The sequence below is a fragment of the Diabrotica undecimpunctata genome, chromosome 2 (assembly GCF_040954645.1).
Source record: "Diabrotica undecimpunctata isolate CICGRU chromosome 2, icDiaUnde3, whole genome shotgun sequence".
NCBI lineage: Eukaryota > Metazoa > Arthropoda > Insecta > Coleoptera > Chrysomelidae > Diabrotica > Diabrotica undecimpunctata.
In genome coordinates, this window is record NC_092804.1 from 5,170,221 (window position 1) to 5,191,869 (window position 21,649).

Below are 21,649 nucleotides of genomic sequence, written 5' to 3' on the forward strand. Positions count from 1 at the left end.
AGTGCCGTTTGCATCAGTAACGATTGTTTTGCTTGCCCTATCTTCGCCCCCATAGTTTCTGTCCCCTATTTCCACCCTATATTCTTACCCTGAGGTAGGCAAAATAATTTCGTTACAATACATTCAAATATGTATCAAACATATTAAAAATTAGACAGTTTCAAGTCAGAGTAGACGACATTATACTCCTCAATAAAAAGTTAGGAAAATAGTATACCACTGGGCTCGAACCTTAGCGAAACTCTCTTTCTTATAGGTATAAACTCTATTACCGCAAAATATAAATCCTATAAAAGCTAGGACATATGCAAATGATTTAGTTATACTTTATAGAGGAATGCATATAATAACTATCTATAACCATGTCCAAAAAACCATAAATCATAGTGAAGAACGGTCATTAACAAGTGGACTTCAGTTCAATACACTCAAAACCAAAGCAGTGTGTTTTACTGTTTTACGAAAAGTCTCCAAATACAATCGAACAACTTATATTTAAATGGAGGACAGCTTAAATATGTGGACGAAGTTAGATTTCTCGGTATGATATCTGACCAAAGACTAACTTGGAAGATACATTTGGAATATTTAATTAAGCCTGGTATAAATTTATTACGATCCCTTTCAAACAAAAAATTGGGCGTCGACTCTTCTACATATCTACAAGGCCCAACTTGACCACGACTCAATTGCTTACGACTCCTCCAAAAAACGTACTTAAAAACAATACATGTGATTCAAAATGACAGGAGCACACCAGTCTAATCCAAACCTATACTAGGAGTCAGGAGAGTCTCCCAGTAGCATAGAGTGCTTGGTTGTACAACTTCTAGTTGAAGTCAAAATTGTACCAACATACCACAAAATAAATTACTAAATTACTTCTTCTTATAGTGCCGTGCACCTATAGTGCGTTGGCGAATTATCTTAAGGGTCAGACGTCTGTCTTTTGCGGCATGCAAAAGATCGCCAGTGTTATTTATGCCTGTCCAGTTCTTTATGTTCCGTAGCCACGACATTTGTTTGCCACCTACTCCTCTCTTGCCTTCAATCTTTACCTGGATGATTAGTTGAGGGATTGCGTATTTTTTTTTTCCTTTCAGAACATGGCCGAGGTATCCAATTTTTCGTACCTTACTAAATTACTAGACAGTTGGAATTGAGTTTAGTAAATAAAATAATATAGTACACTTTTATCACTATAATATCACAAAAATTTATTTAAAAAGTAGACACAAAACAAACAATTGGGTCCTAGAAGTTAATGTACGGTTTTTGAGCATATTTTTCATACAATTCTACCCACTTGGAATAGGTACTGCTTTTTGGATGACCCTGGACAATCGATAAAGAATTATTGAGGTTCAGGTATACGAAGTTGTTTGGTTCTACTTTGGGCCAGATTATATTTTGCAAGGTTTCGCTCTTTTCTGGAGTTGGATTCCTGAAAAAAAAATTAAGCTTAAACATTACAGACTAAAAACTAAAAATAATAAGGGTGTGTTTGGACTAAAACATCTAAAAAAAGATAACTGTACAATGATGAAGTTCATAGGTTTTCTACAATAAATATTACTAAAGAAATCGTATAACCAAAGAATAGATGGAGTAAGAAGGAGAGGCAGACTCAGAGCACGATTTAAGGATCAGGTGGAGGAACACTTGAGAATGTTGGGAGTACGAAACTGGAAAGCCAAGGCGAAGAATAGGAGAGAATGGGAACTAATCCTTGAGCAGGCCAAGACCCACCATGGGTTATGGAACCAATAATGATGATACTAAAGAAATCGTCCATTATATCCAATTAGTCTGGGCAATAAGCTTACCAATTTTTTGCAGTTGGATGGATCTCAATGAAACGTGATGCATTCGATTCGTTGAAGCGTGTAACGATGTGCCGAATGTCCTACAACAACAGCATTCAACAGTTCGAACCGTGGGAGTGTCGATAATCACGCATCCATTTCCACAACAAGACGACGAGGTGAGGTCCGGAGCGGCTATTTAAAGCAAGCGGCTGGTGGAGTTAAATCAGTCTTGTGGCTGACACTCTAGGCTTCCTGGCTCGCTAGTGCATTGAATCTGCGGGCCAACCCGGACAGAAAGACTTCCGCAGTGAGGATTATGCTCTGTCCTTAATCAAGCAGAACTCGTGGGTATAGTGGTTTGAACGTTACTGTCTACTCTGACTCAGAGTATAATGTGGATCTGCACAATCGAATATTTTGATTTGAGAGCGTGTGGCGCTTCCGCTGGACTGAGGTGGAAGCGAGTATAAGTCTGCGTGCGATCGAATTCGCGTATTTCATTTTCTGTTAGTAATAATAATTTTTCTTTTACAAACGTCCGCCGGGGAATTCACTCTCGCGGGATCCAGGCGGGGATAGAATATATTTTATTTTTATTTTTGTCCATACGTTAAAATTAATAGATTTATTTTTATTTAAACCTGTGTTTTACTGAGTCTGTCGCCTCGAAAGAGCTACCCGTCAGAAGCGTTAGAAAATTTTGTGAACTAAAGTGATAATGTCAAAATGAAAAGAATTACAGAAATCTGTATTAGCTTATAAATAAACTTTGATAAACGTAAATGGATACAATATGTTGTGGAATCCAAAAAGAGTTTGCTGAATACGATATATTGCCTAGAATTCGTGTAAATTATGGTTGACTATTTTAAAATCTCTGCTACAGAGCCTTAAACTATGTTCAGTAAGGAAGTCTCATATGATTCTAAGTTAATACTGTTGGTTTTCCGCAGTACTTCAACTGTGTCCGTCCAATATATTATTATTAATTTTAGAAAAAAGCGTATTCTTCATAAAAAGTTATGCAAAAGTTCTCCAAAATGCAAACCTAATTTTTTTAATACTTTTAGTGGTAAATAATAACAATGTCAAAAATTGTTATTATTAGTATTCAAAATCATGATCACATATTTTTGGCCTTGTGCGTATGTGATTTTAAAACATAATTGATGTATCCTCGAAATAGTATTGAATTAATAATAGTAGCATTTTATGTAAATATATTTCATTGTGAAATAGTTTTAACTGTCTAGTAAGCATGTGTCTGCTAGTCAATTTGAAGAATTCGATTAAAGTGATAAAATTAATAAATTTCAGTGGAGAAAAATACCTGATAAAGCACCAGATGGAAAAGGAGAAGTTTCAGGATCGTTTCAGGATAGTTCGTTAAGTTTTTTGTGAATTTGATTAAATAAAGTTACATTTACCTGTATTTAGCAAAATTGGTAAGCAGTAGTCTCCATCTTTCGCTAGTTAAAACGTCTTCCGGAGGGTAAGTGTCCAACACGGACCAATTTCCATAGGTCCAGAAGTAGTTGTTGTCTTCAGAATGTTGTACTTTTTCAGCGCCTAAAAAACGTATTAATTTAAAATAAGCTAGTACGTAAGAATTGCCTTTGTCAATCAAAACTTTACTTTGCTTTTTTTTAAACGAAACAAATAATGTTATTGGTTGAGAAAAAACTTTGTATCTGAATAACTATAACACATTTTCGTCCCAAAAAGTTATAATTAAAGTCCGGAATATAAACTCTTTTTTCTCTTTTTCTAAAAATGAAACAAAGAAATACTACAAATCCTTAAATAATAGGCGTCGAGAATTTAAACTACGAGCAAAAATTTGTAAAGACACTAAGGCTGAAATTGTACATGATAAAAACTCAGTTCTTAACAGATAGGTACAATATAAAGCCCCAGGAATTAATGAAATTTGTTCGGAAATGTATAAAAAAGGTGGTGATCAACTTTTTGCAGCAATCCATAAGCTAATAGTACTTATATGGCAGAATGAATTGGTACCAGAAGAGTGGCTAAAGAAAATAATATGTCCATTGCATAAAAAGGGTGATCAACTGGAGTGTAAGAACTATAGAGGCATTACTCTGTTAGCATCTGCGTATAAAATCTTCGGCAATGTATTTGAAAGATTTAAACATTTTACAAAGGATATTGCTGGTTAATATCAATGCGGATTTGCTGCTGGAAAGTCAACTTCACATCAAATACACATCATCTCTTCGTCGACTTCAAAGCAACCTATGACAGTGTGAAAAGAACTGCATTATATAATGCAATGATAGACATTGGGATCCCACCCACCTAAGTTAGTTAAGTTGACCCAGCTAACAATGCAAAACGTAAGCTTCTGCGTTAGAATTGAAGGAAAAAACTCTACGTTCTTTGACATTAATAATGGTCTAAGACAGGGGGCCGTGCTGGCGTGTCTCCTCTTTAATATTGCCTTGGAAAAGGTCAAGATCCACAACGCACTGTCGAGCCACTTATGATGATGAATATAAGCCCTTTAATTTTTTGGCTCTGTTTACTAATTATTTGGGGTTTGTAGTCAAATTTCCCTAACTTTCCTTAGCAGTAGCTACAGTGCGCCTTGCTTCCCTATTTGCTACCTTATACGTATCCCTATCTTCCTCTCTTGTAGACTTCTCATACCTCTTTCTAGCAACTTTCTTTTTCTTAACCTTGTGTTGCACTTTATCGTTTCAATACCCAGTTTCTTGGTCCCTAGCAGACTCTTTATCAGATGTTTTTCCTAACACTTCCTCTAAAATTCGTACCACAACTTTGCGATTGGCTTCTCACAAGTTATTTATCATTTCCTAAAGCTCTCCGAGCACCCTGACAACAAAACATTGACAACATACACTGACAACACTCTTCTAAACTAAAAACAATAATATGTATTGCTAAAAATCATTTAAAGCTATTTAAATGATGTGCTTCAAATCGAACAATGAGACTTAGGTTCAACTTAAACTCAAATCGCTGAATTGATTGATAATTCGTAAAAAATGTGCCAGTGGACTATGAAAAAAAAAGTAGTTTGTATTGAGATATTAAACTTAAAAAACAGCATATAAATAATTTTAAGAATCACTCAAGCAGGATACGACAACGAGTGTTGCCGGATAATAGCTAAAAATGAAGTAATGCATCTGACATTTTTCTGCATAATTTGGAATTGCTTTAGGATGTAAAGACATGTTCAATTTGTGCGTAATAAACCATAGAAACCTCCCTCTCTCTATCTCTCGATCTCTCTCTCTCTCTATCTCGCTCTTTCTGACTGTTGTAAACTCGTATACCTATCCTATAATGTTCTATCTATAATATCTAATACTAAATTCTAGTAACTGGCATATACTTTCAAACATATTTAGTACACAAAATAGTTTTAATGTTTAACATCTTACAGTCGTATTTAATCGTTAGATTTAGTACATACCTTCCACGTAGGTCTTCTTCCCGCCTAATTTACCGTCATAAGAAAATTGGTAGAAGTAAACATCGCTGAATTTTGATTGCAGTTCACCATGACGAATGATGGGTCTGTTAAAGGACGTGTCACTGAAATACTAAACAAAATATGATTAATTTAATATTTAGTAAGTAATTATTCTAGAAACTTCTTACTATACATAAAATAAAATAAATCAATAATAATTTACAATGTAGCCTACAGTCGCCAGATTGCTTTTTGCAATTCACTGACTGCAGTTTATTCCATTTGAAAGTATAGTACTTACTTCAAGGGTATTCTCACCAAATTCAAAGTTAATTTGAGCAATATTACCGGAGTTATAGAGATGTGAATACCGTGCGGTAATACACTCTCAGTTTAAAAACGCATTTTTCTCGATACTTTGTTTTTCCGCGCGGGAGGCACGATTTTTCGAGAACAAATTGACCGATTTTGCTAAAATTTTGCACAGCTTATCTTTATTGTATTGTTTAGTGATTGAATGAAGGAATTATAAAAAATGAAGTTTAAAGCTTTGACATAAGTTTGAAAAAATTTTCGTTTCATATTTTTTAACATTTTTCTGATTCTCATCGTTTTTTTTTTTAATATTTTTTTATATAAAACAAGAACGAGTCAACCCATTGGAAATCCCTTCGTTCAATTACGAAAGAGTACTATAAAGTTGAATTGTGCAAATTTAGTCGAATCGTTCTCGATAAATCGTCCTACTGTACGGAAAAACAAAGTTTCAAGAAAAACGCGTTGGAATTTTTAAAACGCGACGGCGCGGTATTAAAATCTCTTTAACTCCAGTAATATCGCTCAAATTTACTTCAAACTTGGTGTAAATAATCTTGAAGTACCATAATTTTATATGAAATAAATGATTTTTTTTAACAAGACCTATGTAACTCCTTAATAAATGCTGTATAAAACTTACCCTAATTGCTGCTGCGTGATTGTTTTGCAACAATCCGTCCGTAACAATCTCTCTTATTTTTTGACCAACTTCTGCAAGAGTTTTGCTGTCGTTTATGCGCATATTATGATTGACAAGGAGCTTAACGTCACTGTCGTAGCTAGGAAGATTGACAGACCAGTTTTCATCTACAAAAATGTGCAAGTTTGGTAAATGGTAAATAAAATAATACTGTTGGTTAAAAAGCTTCTATAGAATATAAACAACGCAGGCGAAGTCCTGCTACTGCATAAACTTTTACTTCTTGTCTGGCAAAATGAGACCATGCCCTGTGAATGGTCTCAAGGCTTAATATGCCCGTTACGTAACAAAGGCGATCAGCTCCAGTATGACAACTACAGAGTTATAACCCTGTTAACAACTGCTTAAAAAATACGTACGTACACAATAAACAAACCAATATTTCGTAAGTAATATGCATTTTAGAAAAACTCCGACACCATTGTACTACTAGTACTATATTTCTAAATAACCTAGAACTAAATCCTAGTTGTTGTTTTCCCACCTCCAAACGTGCACGTTTTATAACGACATATAAGAATTTGGAAGCATAGAGTAAAATTATCAAGGTAAGCTTTTTCGCCTTCTTTTTTTCTTAAGGGAAAGTAGCTGAAATTGTACCGGCGCCAATATTGTACCACCGCTGTATTTATCCTTTATGAAGAAGCCAGAGCGCTCTTATGTCATTTAGTGGAACTGGTTGCCATCTAGAGTTGACTGCTGAATTTTTACAACGTTCACATTCGTCGATTTTATTTTACTGAATTTTTCATGGTGTTTTAGTATAGGTTTCTAGTTCCATACGTAAGGTTACAGCATCTGTAAAGGTATGTGCAAACCATTTTGGTTCATAAATACAAAAAATCATATATTTAGGTGTATAAAATTGAGTTGTTTCCCTTTGATGGACCATTTTTAGGTTAGGAATCGTAGTTTATTTACATAAAGTGCAAGTTTCCCATATTGTACCACCCCGAGTTGCCTATATTGTACCGGAACAATTTCAAATACAACTGGGTATTTAAGATCTACTTATTTTCAAAAATAAATAAATAAATAAATAAAATAACTCCCACCGTTTTTGTGTGTTTTAGATATCCAAAGGAAAATATGGCACTTGGAATGTGGACGACATGAGCCATAACATTTCATAATGGAGACATAGGATTAAGCGAATGCTACGGGCAGTATGGGAGTCTCTAAGCCTACCTTGCTCCATCACTTTAAGGGGACCAATGTCAAGGCAAATTAAGAAACTAAGGCTTTTGGCCAAGCCAGTATGTTACCAACAGCAACAAGGAGCTAGTTGATCACATTTTAAAACTGAACACGTTGATGTTTGGCCTCACGATCAATGATGTTCGCCAGCTTGCATTTCAAATCGTCGAGAGAAATCAAATACCACACAATTTTGATAAAGAATCCCAAATTGCAGAAAAGAAGTGGTTTTATCCTTCAAAGCTCGTCATAAGGACATAATCTCACCGAGAGAACCTCAAGCAACGTCCATGATGCGCGCAAAAGGATTCAATAAAAAGAATGTTTACGTCTTTTTTGACCTTCTGAAAAAAAATTATTGATGAGAATAATATTGAATGAATCCGGTGTCAGCATTGTGCAGAACAAATGCCAAAAGGTTCTTGCACAAAAAGGTAAAAGGCAAGTTGGGTCAGTGTCCAATGAAGAACGTGGAGTCAACACGACAGTTGTAAGCGTATGAGAATGAACAATGATTTGAGGACTGTATGGTTGAGATATCAGAATCGGACTACATGACTAGTGACCTCTTTGTAAAATGGCTCCAGCATTTTATTGGTTCTGTAAACCCAACAGTAGAAAAAAAGTTCTTTTCGTACTGGATGGGCATACAACGCACTCCAAGAATCTTGAAGCAATTTTATGTGCTAGAGTGTCACCTCGGGGGAACAAATAAGGGTCTAACCACCTTTGGTTGTCTCCGGGTGCTCTGTAGAGGGCTTTGTAAAGGCTACTACACTTAATCAGTTGAAAAGTGGCTTCGTTCTAACCCCGAATTATTTGTTACAGAACTTCACGTAGCAGGCTTGTTTTTTGTTTATGGGAGAGCTGCAAGTAATGAAATTGCAGATAATGGTTTCCGAACTAGTGGAGTATGGCCTGTTAATCGCATGGTCTTCAAAGATTATGACTTTTGTGCAGCTGAAAATTTAAACGACCATAAAGGCAGTGAAACTTGGGAAGATGGTGAAAATGAAGAGTCTAATGAGACAAACAAGGAACCACTTATGTCTACAACAGGAGCTAATGTAAAGTACGAAATAATCTGGAATAGAACTACCTAGTCCTAAAGAAAGTTTAGCTATGACTACTACACCCACTAACCCTACTAAAAAAAAACTCGTAAAGAAAATCCAAAACTTAACATTTCAGTTAATTCAATTTCCCAGATACCGAATCCTCATCCAAAATCCAGGAAGGGAACAGCACAAAAGGTAATGATTTTGACGGAAAGTCTCTTTAATAATAAATTAGAATTAGGTTAACAGCTATAGTTAGCACAGGAACAGATAAAACAAATAAAAATGAAATTGGGGAAGGTTAAACTGAAATCGTCCAATAAACTTGTAAGTCAAGAAAAACTTGAACAAAAAAGAAAAGAAAAAAAAGAATGTGAAAATCCTACAGAGTCTGTTTCTCTAAATACCACGTCAAGCTCAAATCAACCTGACGTTGTTATAGAGATGTGTGTTAATAAATGGTTATGTTCAAGTTGCGAGGAAAAAAGAATTGAAGACATATTCCAATGCACCAAATGCCATGTGCAGAAGTCCAACCTAGAACCCAAACTTTTTCTTACTTTGAATGTAAATAAAAATATTATGTACGACCAAACTGAATGATTTCTGATATTGGAGAATAAATTGTATTAAACAAAAAATGATTAATGGTATTCACACTAAAATTTATTTTACTATACACTTATCCCTCTATATAAGACTACGGGTACAATTAAGGAAACCCATGGTACAATAAAAGCCACTAGGTTTCTAAATTGTAGAACTTGCAACCTACCAGGAAAACATACTTTTTTAACAGTAAAATCAATGATGTCAAGTTACTAAAATTATCATGTGTGTGTAAATGTTTATTATTTATCCTAATATATCGTTTAGTTTAATATGTCGTCTTCTTCTTCTTCTTCTTCGTCTAGCCATTCACGTCCACATCTGAACATAAGCCTCTTCAAGTCTTCCTTTCCATGGTTTTTTATTGTACGCTACTTGTAGCCAATTTTTCCCGGCAGTCCTTTTCAGATCATCTGTCCATCTCATAGGAGGTCTGCCTCTGGGTCTTTTGTGTTGGTATGGTCTCCAGGTTAAAATTGATCTGTGCCATTTGTTTAAATCGCTCCTAGCTACATGTCCAGCGTATTCCCATTTCAACTTTAATGATTTTTGCACCACATCGGTGACTTTGGTTTTCTGTCTTATCCATGTGTTTGTTTTCTTGTCCTTAAGTGATATACCTAGCATTGCTCTTTCCATCGCGTGTTGGGTGACTCTAAGTATATTCATATTCTTTTTTGTGATTGTCCATGTTTGTGCCGCATAAGTTAATATCGGAATAATGCATGCATCAAAAACTTTAAATCTAAGATGTAATTGAATTTGTTGATTTCTTAGTATATAGTTCAGTTTACCGAATACTGCCCAAGCTAACTTTCTTCTTCTTTTTATTTCTTCAGTTTGAATTTCCCTATTTAGTATTATTTTTTGTCCTAAGTATATATATTCTTCAACTTTTTCTATAACTTTATCGTTTATTATTGTCACGGTGTCTTCGGAGTGCATGACTTTTGTTTTGTTTAAATTCATTTTCAGTCCTATTTTAGAAGATTCGGTATGTAGTTCTAAAAGCATGGTTTGCATTTCTTGTAGGTCAGTAGCTATCAGGATTATGTCATCTGCAAATCGTAGATTACTGAGGTAGCGGCCATTGATGTTTATTTCCTTATATTTCCAATTTAGGTTTTTAAAAACGTCCTCCAAAACTAAGGTGAACAGTTTGGGTGATAAAGTATCTCCCTGTTTGACTCCCCTGTTTAATGGTACAGGGTTCGTGTGTTCATTTTCATTTAGGTAGTATGTAGCTGTAGCTTGGTTCATAGTTTCTTTTATTAAGTTAATATATGTCGTATTAAATATGTCGTATTTTATTCAAATTAAAATTCGAAATATGTTAAGTGGTACAATATTCGCAACTCTCCCCTACATGCGTGAATTAGTTTAATTTATTTTCTGTGGTACGGTACATTGATACAATAATTAGTGTTTGAGTAATTAACTCTAAAATGTTCTGTGCAGTACGTACACAATGAACCAAACTATGTTGGAACACAATGAACCATGATTCACGGTGTACCCATCCAATTTTTTAGATTTATTTTTGTTTTCAGGATGGGTCGCATTCAGAAAATAGAATCGAATGAAGGCAGCATTGGATTTAGTAACCAGGGGTATGAGTATTCGTAAAGCAGTAGTAGAAGGTAATTTAGCGTGTTTTACATTAAGGCGATACGTTGAAAAAAGAAAGTCTGCTCCAAACAAAAACATTAGATTTGTTCTTATATGTTTTTAAGCAAATGACTTAAAGGAATAATATCAAAACTCCTGATTTATTGAAAAATGCAGAAATGAATGTAGAATACAGAAATATGCAAAATATGCAATATATGCATTTTGCGTAATTGCCTAAATCTAATCATAAGTATGCTTATAATCTTACCATTAGTTCTGGCTAGCGCTTCTTCACTTTCAATACCAATCAACAGAGGAAGTTGCTTCATTTTTCCTTGTTCAACAGCTGTATACATACGTTCCGTAATGAAAGCATTTTCGTGTTCCGGTTCAATCACAGGAGCATAGAAAAATCCTTGGATGATTTCTTCGTTGCCAACGGTGTCCTAATAACACAAAAAAGTACATTGAAATTTATACCTCAAGTATTATAAAATTCAAATGAACAGTAATCAATCAATTCGGGAATATTTGAATTATCTAGAGTGTTGTAAAATATTTAAGAAAAATCTAGATAAAGATATTTGTTTACAATGCAGGTGTTTTTTGTTTGATAGAGGAATGAAGGAAAGATAGTAATTATTTAAGAGCCACTTGAACCATGGCATATCCTCCGAAAATTATTTCTTGCTATAGGAAATCCACTCGTTGTTGAAGTAATCTCTTATTTTTTTAATTTATATGTGGAGGACAAACTACAGTACACTCAACCAACTTACACCTCTAATTGATTAACGGAATTCGCAGAAAACTTTTCGTTGTAGTAAAAGGAACGGTCAACTGCACTGATGTTCTCCATAATTTTAGGTATAAAATAAATATATGTGTGATTAACCCGTTGTTCATAGTTTTGCATATTTTGTTACATTTTTTTTTTTCAATAAATAGTATTGTTGCATAATATTATTTAACGTAAATTTCTTTCACCTACTTGTTCAGTAATTTTTTTCTGAAACAAGTACTACCGGGCTAAGGATAATTTATATTCAAAGTAGATATAGATTATTCTTCTTCTTCATGTGCCATCTCCTCTAAGAAGGTTGGCAACCATCATGGCAATTCTCACTTTCGATACCGCTGCTCTAAAGAGGTCAGCAGAAGTGCAGTTAAACCAAGCGCTCAAATTGTTTAACCAGGAGATGCGTCTTCTTCCGCGACTCCTTCTACCCTGTATTCTTCCTTGTATTATTAATTGCAGCAAGTTATAGCAGATATTGCAGTTTTCTGACTTTAATTATATTTAAAACCTCTTTATCTTTTCCTATTATTCTCAACACCTCGACATTCGTGACTCTATCCGCCCAACTTATTCTTAATATCCTCCTGTAGGCCCATAACTCGAAGGCTTCTAATCTGTGTAAGTTGCAGTATACAAAATACTAAAATATCACTATTAATTTTTATTAAAAAATACTTCGAAATAAACAAGAACATTTTGTCAATTTAAATAGTGGTGGTTGGATTGACCATATGCCTGTTAAAATGTACCGTTTTTGAGACGTCTGCGATTACGGGTTAAAGTTAGGGTTTTGGTAAATAAATTTAACTTTTTATTTTCAATTGGATGCAGTAGATACGGTAACGATGCAGTTGGGGAAATGTAGCAAGAAGCTATTAAATCTGTAACTCTAGAAATATGGGCCAGAACTGTAAATAAATGTGAAAAATTAATAGAAGAGTGGTGGATCCGGGAAAATAAAATAAGTGAAATTAATCCAGTGATTACAGATTTACATAATGATAGCGGTACTGAAGTTAGTGACGGTGATACTGATTTATAAATTTAAATAACCAGTAAGTACACTATTATAATGTTATTTACAAAATAATTGTACAGCAGCTTAACCATTTTATTTATACCTTCATTATTCGCCAAATAAACAGTAATATTTAAAATTCCATTTGAATTTTTGATCCTTATTTTATACAAATTAACTCTAACTGATAATACAGGCAAAAATATTCTTAACAAAGTAAGTGATTAAAAAGATTATGGAGAACTCCAGTGCAGTTTACCGTGCCTTTCACTACAACGAAAGGTTTTCTACGAATTACATTAATCGTTTAGAGGTGTAAGTTGGTTAAATGTACTGTAGGTCGAGCTCCCACAGTAGAACTGTTTTAAAATAACGGTCAAAAACTAGCGGAAGTCTATTCTCCGGCGGATCGCTTCGTGGACGAATACCCGTGTTTTTAAACTGCCAACGGTAACAAAATAGTTGCGAGTGAAATCGGTTTCAGACTGTAGTTTTATAATTATAATTGTTTTGATAGATATAAAGATCGACCAATATTGACTTGATATTGTAGCATTTTATTTTGAAGTCCACTCGTATATGTGTTAATTAAAATCCCCTTATATATATGCATTATAATAACGAAGAATTTTTTCAATGTTTCTTAGTTCGTATCCTTCAATTTATAATCTTTCGTTCTTTTTAGGTCGCCGCCGTCGATAATAAATCGTTTTATTGTTTATTTATGTCACAGGCGCAAATTCTTCGATATTTCTTTGTTCAAACCGCCCGATATTGCGTTTTCAAATTAATTTACGTCTTAATTTCCGTTGTGTTTAGTTTATACCCTAAGTGCTTTGTTTGTTCTAATTTATGCGAGCAACTTTTAAAGATAATTTCGTCACTTTCGTTGGAGCCGCGGTGAAGGGCGGTGATCTCCAATCTCCAGCGTCATGTCCAAATTCAATTTGAATTTGTAGTTTTCTGTTTTTGTACCTTTTCAGAGAAATCTTCGTCTTACGTTATGGAAATCAATTTTAGTAGCAGTTAATCGTCTAATTCTACCTGTTCCGGTTTTTTAAGAGGCAGAGTCATAAGTTTTGTGCTCAGTGCCGGCTTCGGCCTCAAATGGTCGATCCAATTTGCAGTGTGAGATCCAGTTCCTTTTGTTCGTGTGTTCGTGTCCAGATTTCAACTCCAGTTTCCAACCTCAGGAACTTGTTTTTGTGTTATTGTGAAATCCAGGTAACATTTTTTTGTGTAAATTTAAAGTAAAACAGACATTTTTTAAAAAAAGTAATAATTGCTTTCATACAAAAAAGAATTTGTAATATTATAGTAGTACATTTTATGGTTTGACTTTAGCTGTCAATTTATTTATTCAGTTTTGTTTTAAATTCAATGTTAATTTATGACAGCCAGTTTTAGCATTTTTGATTTGTTTTGTTTTCTTTAAAAGAAAGGTTAGCTTACATTTAAATTTTGTTGTATCTCCAACTCCTGGAAATTGTAAACAGATGACACATGTAAGTCTCTTTTGTATTTTTGTATTTTGCGACTATTGTGGTAATATTCTGTATTTTTTTTTGAGCATTCTTGTGTTCTCTATGTTTTGTAACTGTTTGTGGTGACACAAAAATAAATGTTAAATTTTGTTTCTTAACATTTGTTTATTTTTTTAACTAACCCTTTTTTTGAGTTTCCATTTGAAAAAGATATGTTTTTTTATGTTTAATAATTATATCTCTAGTTACAACTAGCTGGTTGTAATAGGTATAATTAGGCACCTCGAGTGGCGCCCTATATTAAATTTCTTGAGGTGTTTTCGGTTTATTTTTATTCTGTTTGTCCCAAGAGATTTATGACCCTTTATTTCATTTTTCTGGTAGTTACCCCAATCCGACACCCTGTCTTTTACTTATCCACGACCCCAGCTCTCCTACCAAAACCTGAGTGCCGTTCGCATCAGTATCGATTATTTTGCTTGCCCTTCTCCACCTCCAGTAGTTTCTTCCCCCAATTTTCTACCCCTTGTATTAATGCCCCGTGTGGTAGGCAAAATACTTCGTTACAATATAATAAATAGATATAACATATTTACCCAAATAGCCTTTGAAGATGCGTTGTTCAAAACACCAGCTGGAACCGATCTTAAGTAAGCGACCAGTTCAGCAGTTGACGAAGATGGATCGAATGAAGGATTAATAGTTTTTGCTAATTTATATGCGATATCCTTGGAGTCTTTTTGATATGCCCATGGTACCAACAGCGATCCGCTTCCAGCTATACCCGCCCAAAAGAGACCTAAAAATATATAGAAAATATGTAGTTAAAATGGTCCCTCCTAACTTTATCTAAGGTTCAATATATATTAACGGTTAATTATATGGTAAAACATACCAAGTATATTAAAGACCGATAGTTGAGTAATACAGGAGTCTTTATTGATTTCGTGGCAATTTATTGTTCTGTGAACTTCCATTAAAATTATTGTAATACAGTAGGCGCCAGCTTAGCGCCTTGTTTACATCAATATCCACTCTGTTAGTAGCGCAGCGTTAACCGTTCGGTGTTGTTTATTATATAAAAAGCATAATCACGTTACTGTCCATCTCTTCGGGTACAGTCGGCACACGCCACATGCGCGAGGTTGGATTTTCCTATATGGCGTTTTCTGTAGTATCCTTTAGGATATTAGAAGTCTATTTATCACCAAATATCACCAACTTATATCTAATACGACATTAAATGACTCACCGTTCGATTTTGGACTCATGAACTGGTACGTTACTGAAGCTGCTCCTGCACTAGTTCCCATAATTGTTACCCTATTGGGATCACCACCAAAATATTCAATGTTATTTTGGATCCATTTCAGGGCAAGGTTTTGATCTTTAAGACCGTAGTTTCCTGGACTTGATAGATCGTCTGTAGCCAAGAAGCCTAAAATAAAAAATATGTGAAAATTCTTGTACTATATCTTAAAAGGTCCAAATATATAACATCCACATTTTTCTGTTCAATACAGTTGTCTATTCATTAGAACACAGTAAATTAAAACAAAATAATTTAGTAGAAGCTCTTAGCATTAAGAAAATTTTAAAGTTATGTGTTCAATTGTACAGTTTTTATTATTTCTACCTGTCTGACCTGTATATTTTGGGTGCGTACGACGACAATTGATTTTATGTACATCTGTAGTCTGTTTTGTACATTATTATTCTTTGTAAACACATACAAATAATAGGAATTTAATAAATATATCAAGTTAGACATACATCAACAAGTTCTTTATCTAGTGTCATCTGAAAATGGACTCAAAAAAGTCTGCGGTATCATACCAATTTCGTATGTTTCCAAGCCTGGAGTGTAATTTTCGTTCTTTTTTGTCATACTGGTGAGTATAAGTTTTAGAAAGGAATATGTTGCTTCATATAAAAGGTACCACAAATAAAAATCCTTTCGTTATTTCACCACACTTGCATGATTTAATTCTATTTATTGATTTAAATTTTAGTGAACATGTATCTGAATATCTGTATCATTCAACAATATTGGTCAAACGTAACATTCAATCACACACAGTGCAAGATTTAAAGTATCTCTGACTGTATGAAATATTTTTTAAATTTAGTAAAAGCTGCCTTAGGTGTTCTTATTATTACTTTAACTTTCTCATTACAATCACATTTGCTTAAAAGAGTGGACCCAAAATATTTAATTTTCTCAACTCTTCCAATTTTTTGGTCGTAGATCAATAGTGAAAGCGATTTAGAACGAAAACTGAAACAGTGGAAACAAGATCTTGAAGGAAAAAGTTTAAAACTTTTTAATATATTTCTGATTATAGTTGAAAAAAATACTGGTTTACAAAATGCACAAATTCCTTAGAAGAAAATGCAAAGAAAGCATTCAATCAATTGTCTAACAATGAATTATAACTTACCAAAGGGACCCACACGATAACTGATTGTTACAAACATTACCCCGTTTTCCATAAAATAGTGAGGTCCTGCTTGTTCAAAGTTTGAAGTACCACAAATGAATCCTCCTCCATATATCCATACTATTACAGGGAGATTCTTGTTATGAACTGGTTTCTAAAATAAAAGTATTTAAAAAAATAACATTGTGTGTTTTATTTTTAGTGATTTAAGATGGAAGAACTATTTTTTAAAGGAAAGAATATTCGTCCAACATGATTGTATTTAAATACTATTCCAATTAAGATCTACAAATATTTATTAACTAAATAATTAATACTTACTTTGGGTGTGTAGACATTAAGGAACAAACAGTCTTCCGTTTCCAGATCTTCCACATTAGGAATGCCAAAGCCATTTGCTACCTGATAGCAAAGCTTCGTGTTCTTTGTGGCATCTAACACATCATTCCACGAGTCAGCAGGTTGTGGTTCCTACATAATTAAAAAAATATAAATATAAGTTCTTTTTAATTGCTAGAATAACAGAACTACGAAAAATGCGAATCAAAGATTAATATACCCTGAGAGAAGACATCATAGGAAGTGGCAAGAATAATAGGAAAACTCAAAGGAGGAAAAGCTCAAGGAATGCAAGGCCTTCACAACAATGCACTAAAGGAGCTGCCAAAGAAGATAATAGTACAGTTTTTCTACATATACAGATACTACCTGTAGAAGTCTTTCAACTGGAAACATGCGCCAATTATACCGCTCCTAAAATCAAGAAAAGCTTAGAGAAGAAAATCCAAGAAAGGAAAGAAATTGTGAGCTGTAACAATAAAAAGTGATCAGCTATACAAAAACAAGAATAAAAGAACAGGAATGACTTTATTAAATGACATAGTTTGGAAAAATCTTGATGAAAAAGACGATGAAAATTTGATTACCAAAATGTTAAATGTATTAGAAATCTATACAACAAAAGACATATTGTATAAGATATATATATATATATATATATATATATATATATATATATATATATATATATATATATATATATATAAATATTGATTGTAAGTGGTTTAATAAGGGCAGTTACGTCAGGGTAGTATTTTCTTACAAAAGTTTCCCAACCAAGATCAGAAATCAGGATAAAAATTCAAGAAGCGGTCATCAAGTACCTACAAGTCCATCTCAACAGGAAACTCAATTTTAAATAATTTTAAATAAATTCGCAGGAAATCAACTCTACATATTCAGGACCAGCAGTACTCTATCGAAGACCTTGAAGAACCAATAATATCATATCTATGTTAGAGAGTCAACGTTTTTTGCAATCTCTATATGGAATTTCGCAGTAGAAACCAACTAAAAAAAGCTAACAAGAACAAAGAAGTCGTGCTACAGGCTCAGAGATAGATCTACATAACAGAGCAAAGTTTGAAACGTAACAATCCAAGAAAGGCTTTAGTATTAAGAAAGGTAGCCGTAAAAAGGAGTGGAAAAGTCAACCACCAGGCCACAAAAAGACTCAAGACCGAAAACATTCTCACCAACAACAGGACACAGCTACAATTCTGAGATAAGTATAGATCATTTAATTAAGTTCGGCCTAGTTGTTGCTGAGACAACCAAGTAGGGATGCAGATACAGCGCTGGAAGTGAAACTTACTGAAGCAGACGTCCAGAAGCCTAACAACATTAGAGCTAAGTACCCGAAGAGAATGTGGTCTCAGAAATTAAAAGATGCAGTGCAAAAGTTTTTATTTTTATGCTTTAATGAGCATATGTATGTTCTCGAGAATCAGGAGAATTTTATCTGATATATCATCACCTAAACAAAAACTTACCTTGAATCTTAAATCGCCAACCGGGGCTTTTCCATAAGGTATTTGTTGAAATGCATAAAATGGAACTCCAGTTTTCCTCATCGAGTATTCCATTCGTCCACGTACTTCTCCATTTAAAGTTTTTACTACTAGATCATCTGCCCTCTAAAAATATAAGAAAATATGTATTTAAACTACTTTTGAAAGCAATATAAAACAAATTAAAAGTCAAAATTCACAATTCACCCTGTATGTTATTAAAACAATGGAAGCTCAAACTTTCTAGTGGTCATTTGTTATTCCCCATTGGGGCCTGCATGCGAGGTAGGAGTATTTACAGTTTACTTACAAAAACGCCAATACCATCGATAAAGAATATTGTAAGCAAAGAATCATTGGAAGGACGAAAAAAACGTAGTGATTTTCACTCTCATCATTTGGACAGTGCTCAACAAGATATCATACGAAGCACAATATATTCCCTTTATGAAAATTAGACAGTTCCTACGTTAAATAAAGTTAAATTGAAGTTACCGGAAGAAGAAACAAATATAGATATTGGATATAAATCATGCCACCCTTCATAGAGTCATTTCTGAAATAGGTATCGTAAAATAGACAAAAAAGCAGTAGTCATGGAATCACACAGACTACCCACTTAAAGAGCTGAGTATCCCTCTGAAATTAAGAAGTATAAGTTAGAAAACAAATCTATCATATATCTGGATGCAACATGGTTTAATACTCATGATACAGTATGCAAAGTATTTCGTTAGACGAAAGCACCTTCAAATACAGGAAAACACATAACAATAATTTAAGCTGGATCGAAAGACATGTGGGTTCCAAATCATTTCCTCTTATCTGCGAAGAATATTGACTCTAGCTTAGACTATCATGGAAATACCAGTGCAGAACTTTTTAAAAATTGGTTTCAAAAATTTTGTTTCTATCACACGCTCCAACTGGATCGATAACAACGGAGATATGATGTAATGCCCTTTTGGCATGCCGAGATGTGTGTTTTTTCTGTATAATACAATTACAGTACCTAAAATATATTTTGACCAATTTCGCAAAAAAAGTAAGGCTATTTGAATTATCCATTTGTAGAAGGAATTAGCAATAAATCAACCCTCTCGTTTCAAGAACAAAATATGACTGACTCATAGGTTGAAATGTCAGTTGGTAGTTTAGATTGATTTTATAGGTGGCGCCACGAGTTATCTTATTTAATCTAGTTATTTTATTTAATTTTTTTTTTAATTTCAATTAATTTTATTCAATTTTACTTAATTTTATTTAATTTTTGTTTAATTTTATTGTAATTTAAATTAATTTTATTTTGTTGTTTATTTCTGCAGTATTATTATTGGTTTTATTGATTAAAGTTCTAAGTACTGATATTTTTCTACTTGTTCTATCACGTTACCATTTATTGTGTATATGTCGTGTATATTTTGTAGACTTTCTGTAATTAGCATATATTTTGATTTTTTAGCGTTTATAGTAATTCCCATCTCAGCACTATTCATACATAAGCTTTCGATTAGTTGTTGTAGGTTATTTATGCTTGTTGCAATGTTCACACTGCCATCTGCATATCGTAAGTTTTTAATTAATTTTCCGTTAACGGTAACTACCGCTGTGAGATTATTAAGCATGTTTCTGAAATTTTTTCGGAATATATGTTAAACAAAAGTGGCGATAAAACACATCCCTGTCTCACCCCTCTACAGATCATCATTTCTTTTAACTGTTGCCTATCAATTTAAACTATCGTACTTTGGTTCCAATATAATGTTTGGATTTTCTTTATTATTGTATTGTCAATGCGTTTATTGATAAGTAGGTATTGATATTAATTTTTCATATCTTACTCTATTAAAAACTTTTTTGTAGTCAACAAAGCACAAAAGTAGACCAACGTTTACATCACGACACGAGTTACTATTCCATTTAAGAACCCGAACTGCGTCTCATTAATCTCCTCCTTTAACATTTCATAGATTATCTTATGTATAAATCATAATATGTCAAAACAATTTCAATAATACAAACATGAAATCAAAATGAATGATGAACGATGTTCAAAACAGGCATTAAATTATGCCCCAAGGAATAGAAGAAGGAAAGACACATCAGTATTTAAATGGAAAGAAGGAATAATAGAAGATAGGGCCATAAATGAGGCAGAATAGAGAGACCAAGCTAGGTGGATGTAATCAAAATTTGAGATATGGCATAAGCTGTAGGATCTCCGCCCAAAAATATATTTAAAATTTTGGGACCAATAATACGTTGATTTGGTTATACCAAGCAACCACTTAAAGAAGAAGCCGAAAAGGTTAAATAAAACAGCACGTTATTTTATTAATTAATGTCTATATAACGGCACAATAAACTGCCATATAAAGAAGCAAAAGACAAAACAGAGCTACAAAAAATCATAATGTACTTACAATAAAAGTTTGTATAATGAAACCGAGTGTCACACAGATGAAAGTCTTCCACATCATCTTGTTGCAGTGATATAAAATTTTTCATTCTACATTTATGGATATTTATATAGTAAACTTTGAAACTAATTTTTCTTATCTAATAAGTACATTCACGTGAATTATCTAAAATAATCAGTGATCAATAAAAAAATAATAGATATTTATTTGTTGATATTTATAGCTTATCCAAATTATGGATTCCATTCACATAAACCATAATAAGTTCCATTACTAAGCAAATTATTATATTTATAAATAATGGGTACTGGAAACGCTGAAATTAAATTATTATCCATTGTCGTAGCTGTTTAATAATTATTCTTCCGAGGAAATGTACCTGAAACAATTGTGTGGTTCTAGTGGTATTTTATACGTAGGTGCTTAGAGATTGCGACAAATCACATAATAACGTATCTTTTAAAAGTTTTGGCACAAAATTCATTTGCTTTAATATTCCTCCTCCTCATTCCTGAGGACGTTTAAATATTATTAGTTTGGTGCCTTCATTGGCTGCGATCCTGTGCCAAATGGACGACTTCATTGAGGGATTTTCGCTTTAATATTAGCAAAAACAAAATAATATTGCTTTTGGAAACAAAAGATTGTTTATTTTGTTTACTGTCAGTTGACATTTATTTATTTTGAAGTTTTCGCTTTAAGATGTATAAATTAGAGATAAGAAAACGTTTTTACAAGTTAGTTGGGCGGGTATATAAAAATTGAAATCTGTCGAATATTCCAGAATAAAAAGATTTTACGCAAAACCATTTAAGAGTATAGAACAATAGCAGAGTGCAAGCAGGCAATACCCAGCCTAAATCTCGCAAAAAG

General features: G+C 33.4%; 1 protein-coding gene across 1 annotated transcript; it reads right to left on the reverse strand.

The window, feature by feature from the left end:
* Window positions 1–1,186: 1,186 nt before the first annotated feature.
* Window positions 1,187–20,914, reverse strand: LOC140434121 (venom carboxylesterase-6-like). Its single transcript, XM_072522160.1, has 11 exons — window positions 20,780–20,914; window positions 18,339–18,482; window positions 16,828–16,977; window positions 16,507–16,660; window positions 15,318–15,503; window positions 14,662–14,864; window positions 11,033–11,210; window positions 6,230–6,396; window positions 5,272–5,401; window positions 3,236–3,377; window positions 1,187–1,444 (listed from the first exon to the last, which is right to left on the reverse strand). The coding sequence occupies exons 1-11, from the start codon at window positions 20,834–20,836 to the stop codon at window positions 1,255–1,257; spliced, it is 1,701 nt and encodes a 566-aa protein (XP_072378261.1). The 5' UTR covers window positions 20,837–20,914; the 3' UTR covers window positions 1,187–1,254.
* Between the last annotated feature and the right edge of the window lie 735 nt (window positions 20,915–21,649).

What these genes read in the sequence shown, in the direction of transcription:
- LOC140434121 (XM_072522160.1), bottom strand. Translation starts at nt 20,836, where the DNA reads ATGATGTGGAAGACTTTCATCTGTGTGACACTCGGTTTCATTATACAA. An exon ending in AGCGCTAGCCAGAACTAATG is followed by an intron (nt 6,397 to 11,032) that starts GTAAGATTATAA and finishes ACATTTTTGTAG; the next exon opens with ATGAAAACTGGTCTGTCAAT. An exon ending in ACCAATTTTGCTAAATACAG is followed by an intron (nt 1,445 to 3,235) that starts GTAAATGTAACT and finishes TTTTTTTTTCAG; the next exon opens with GAATCCAACTCCAGAAAAGA.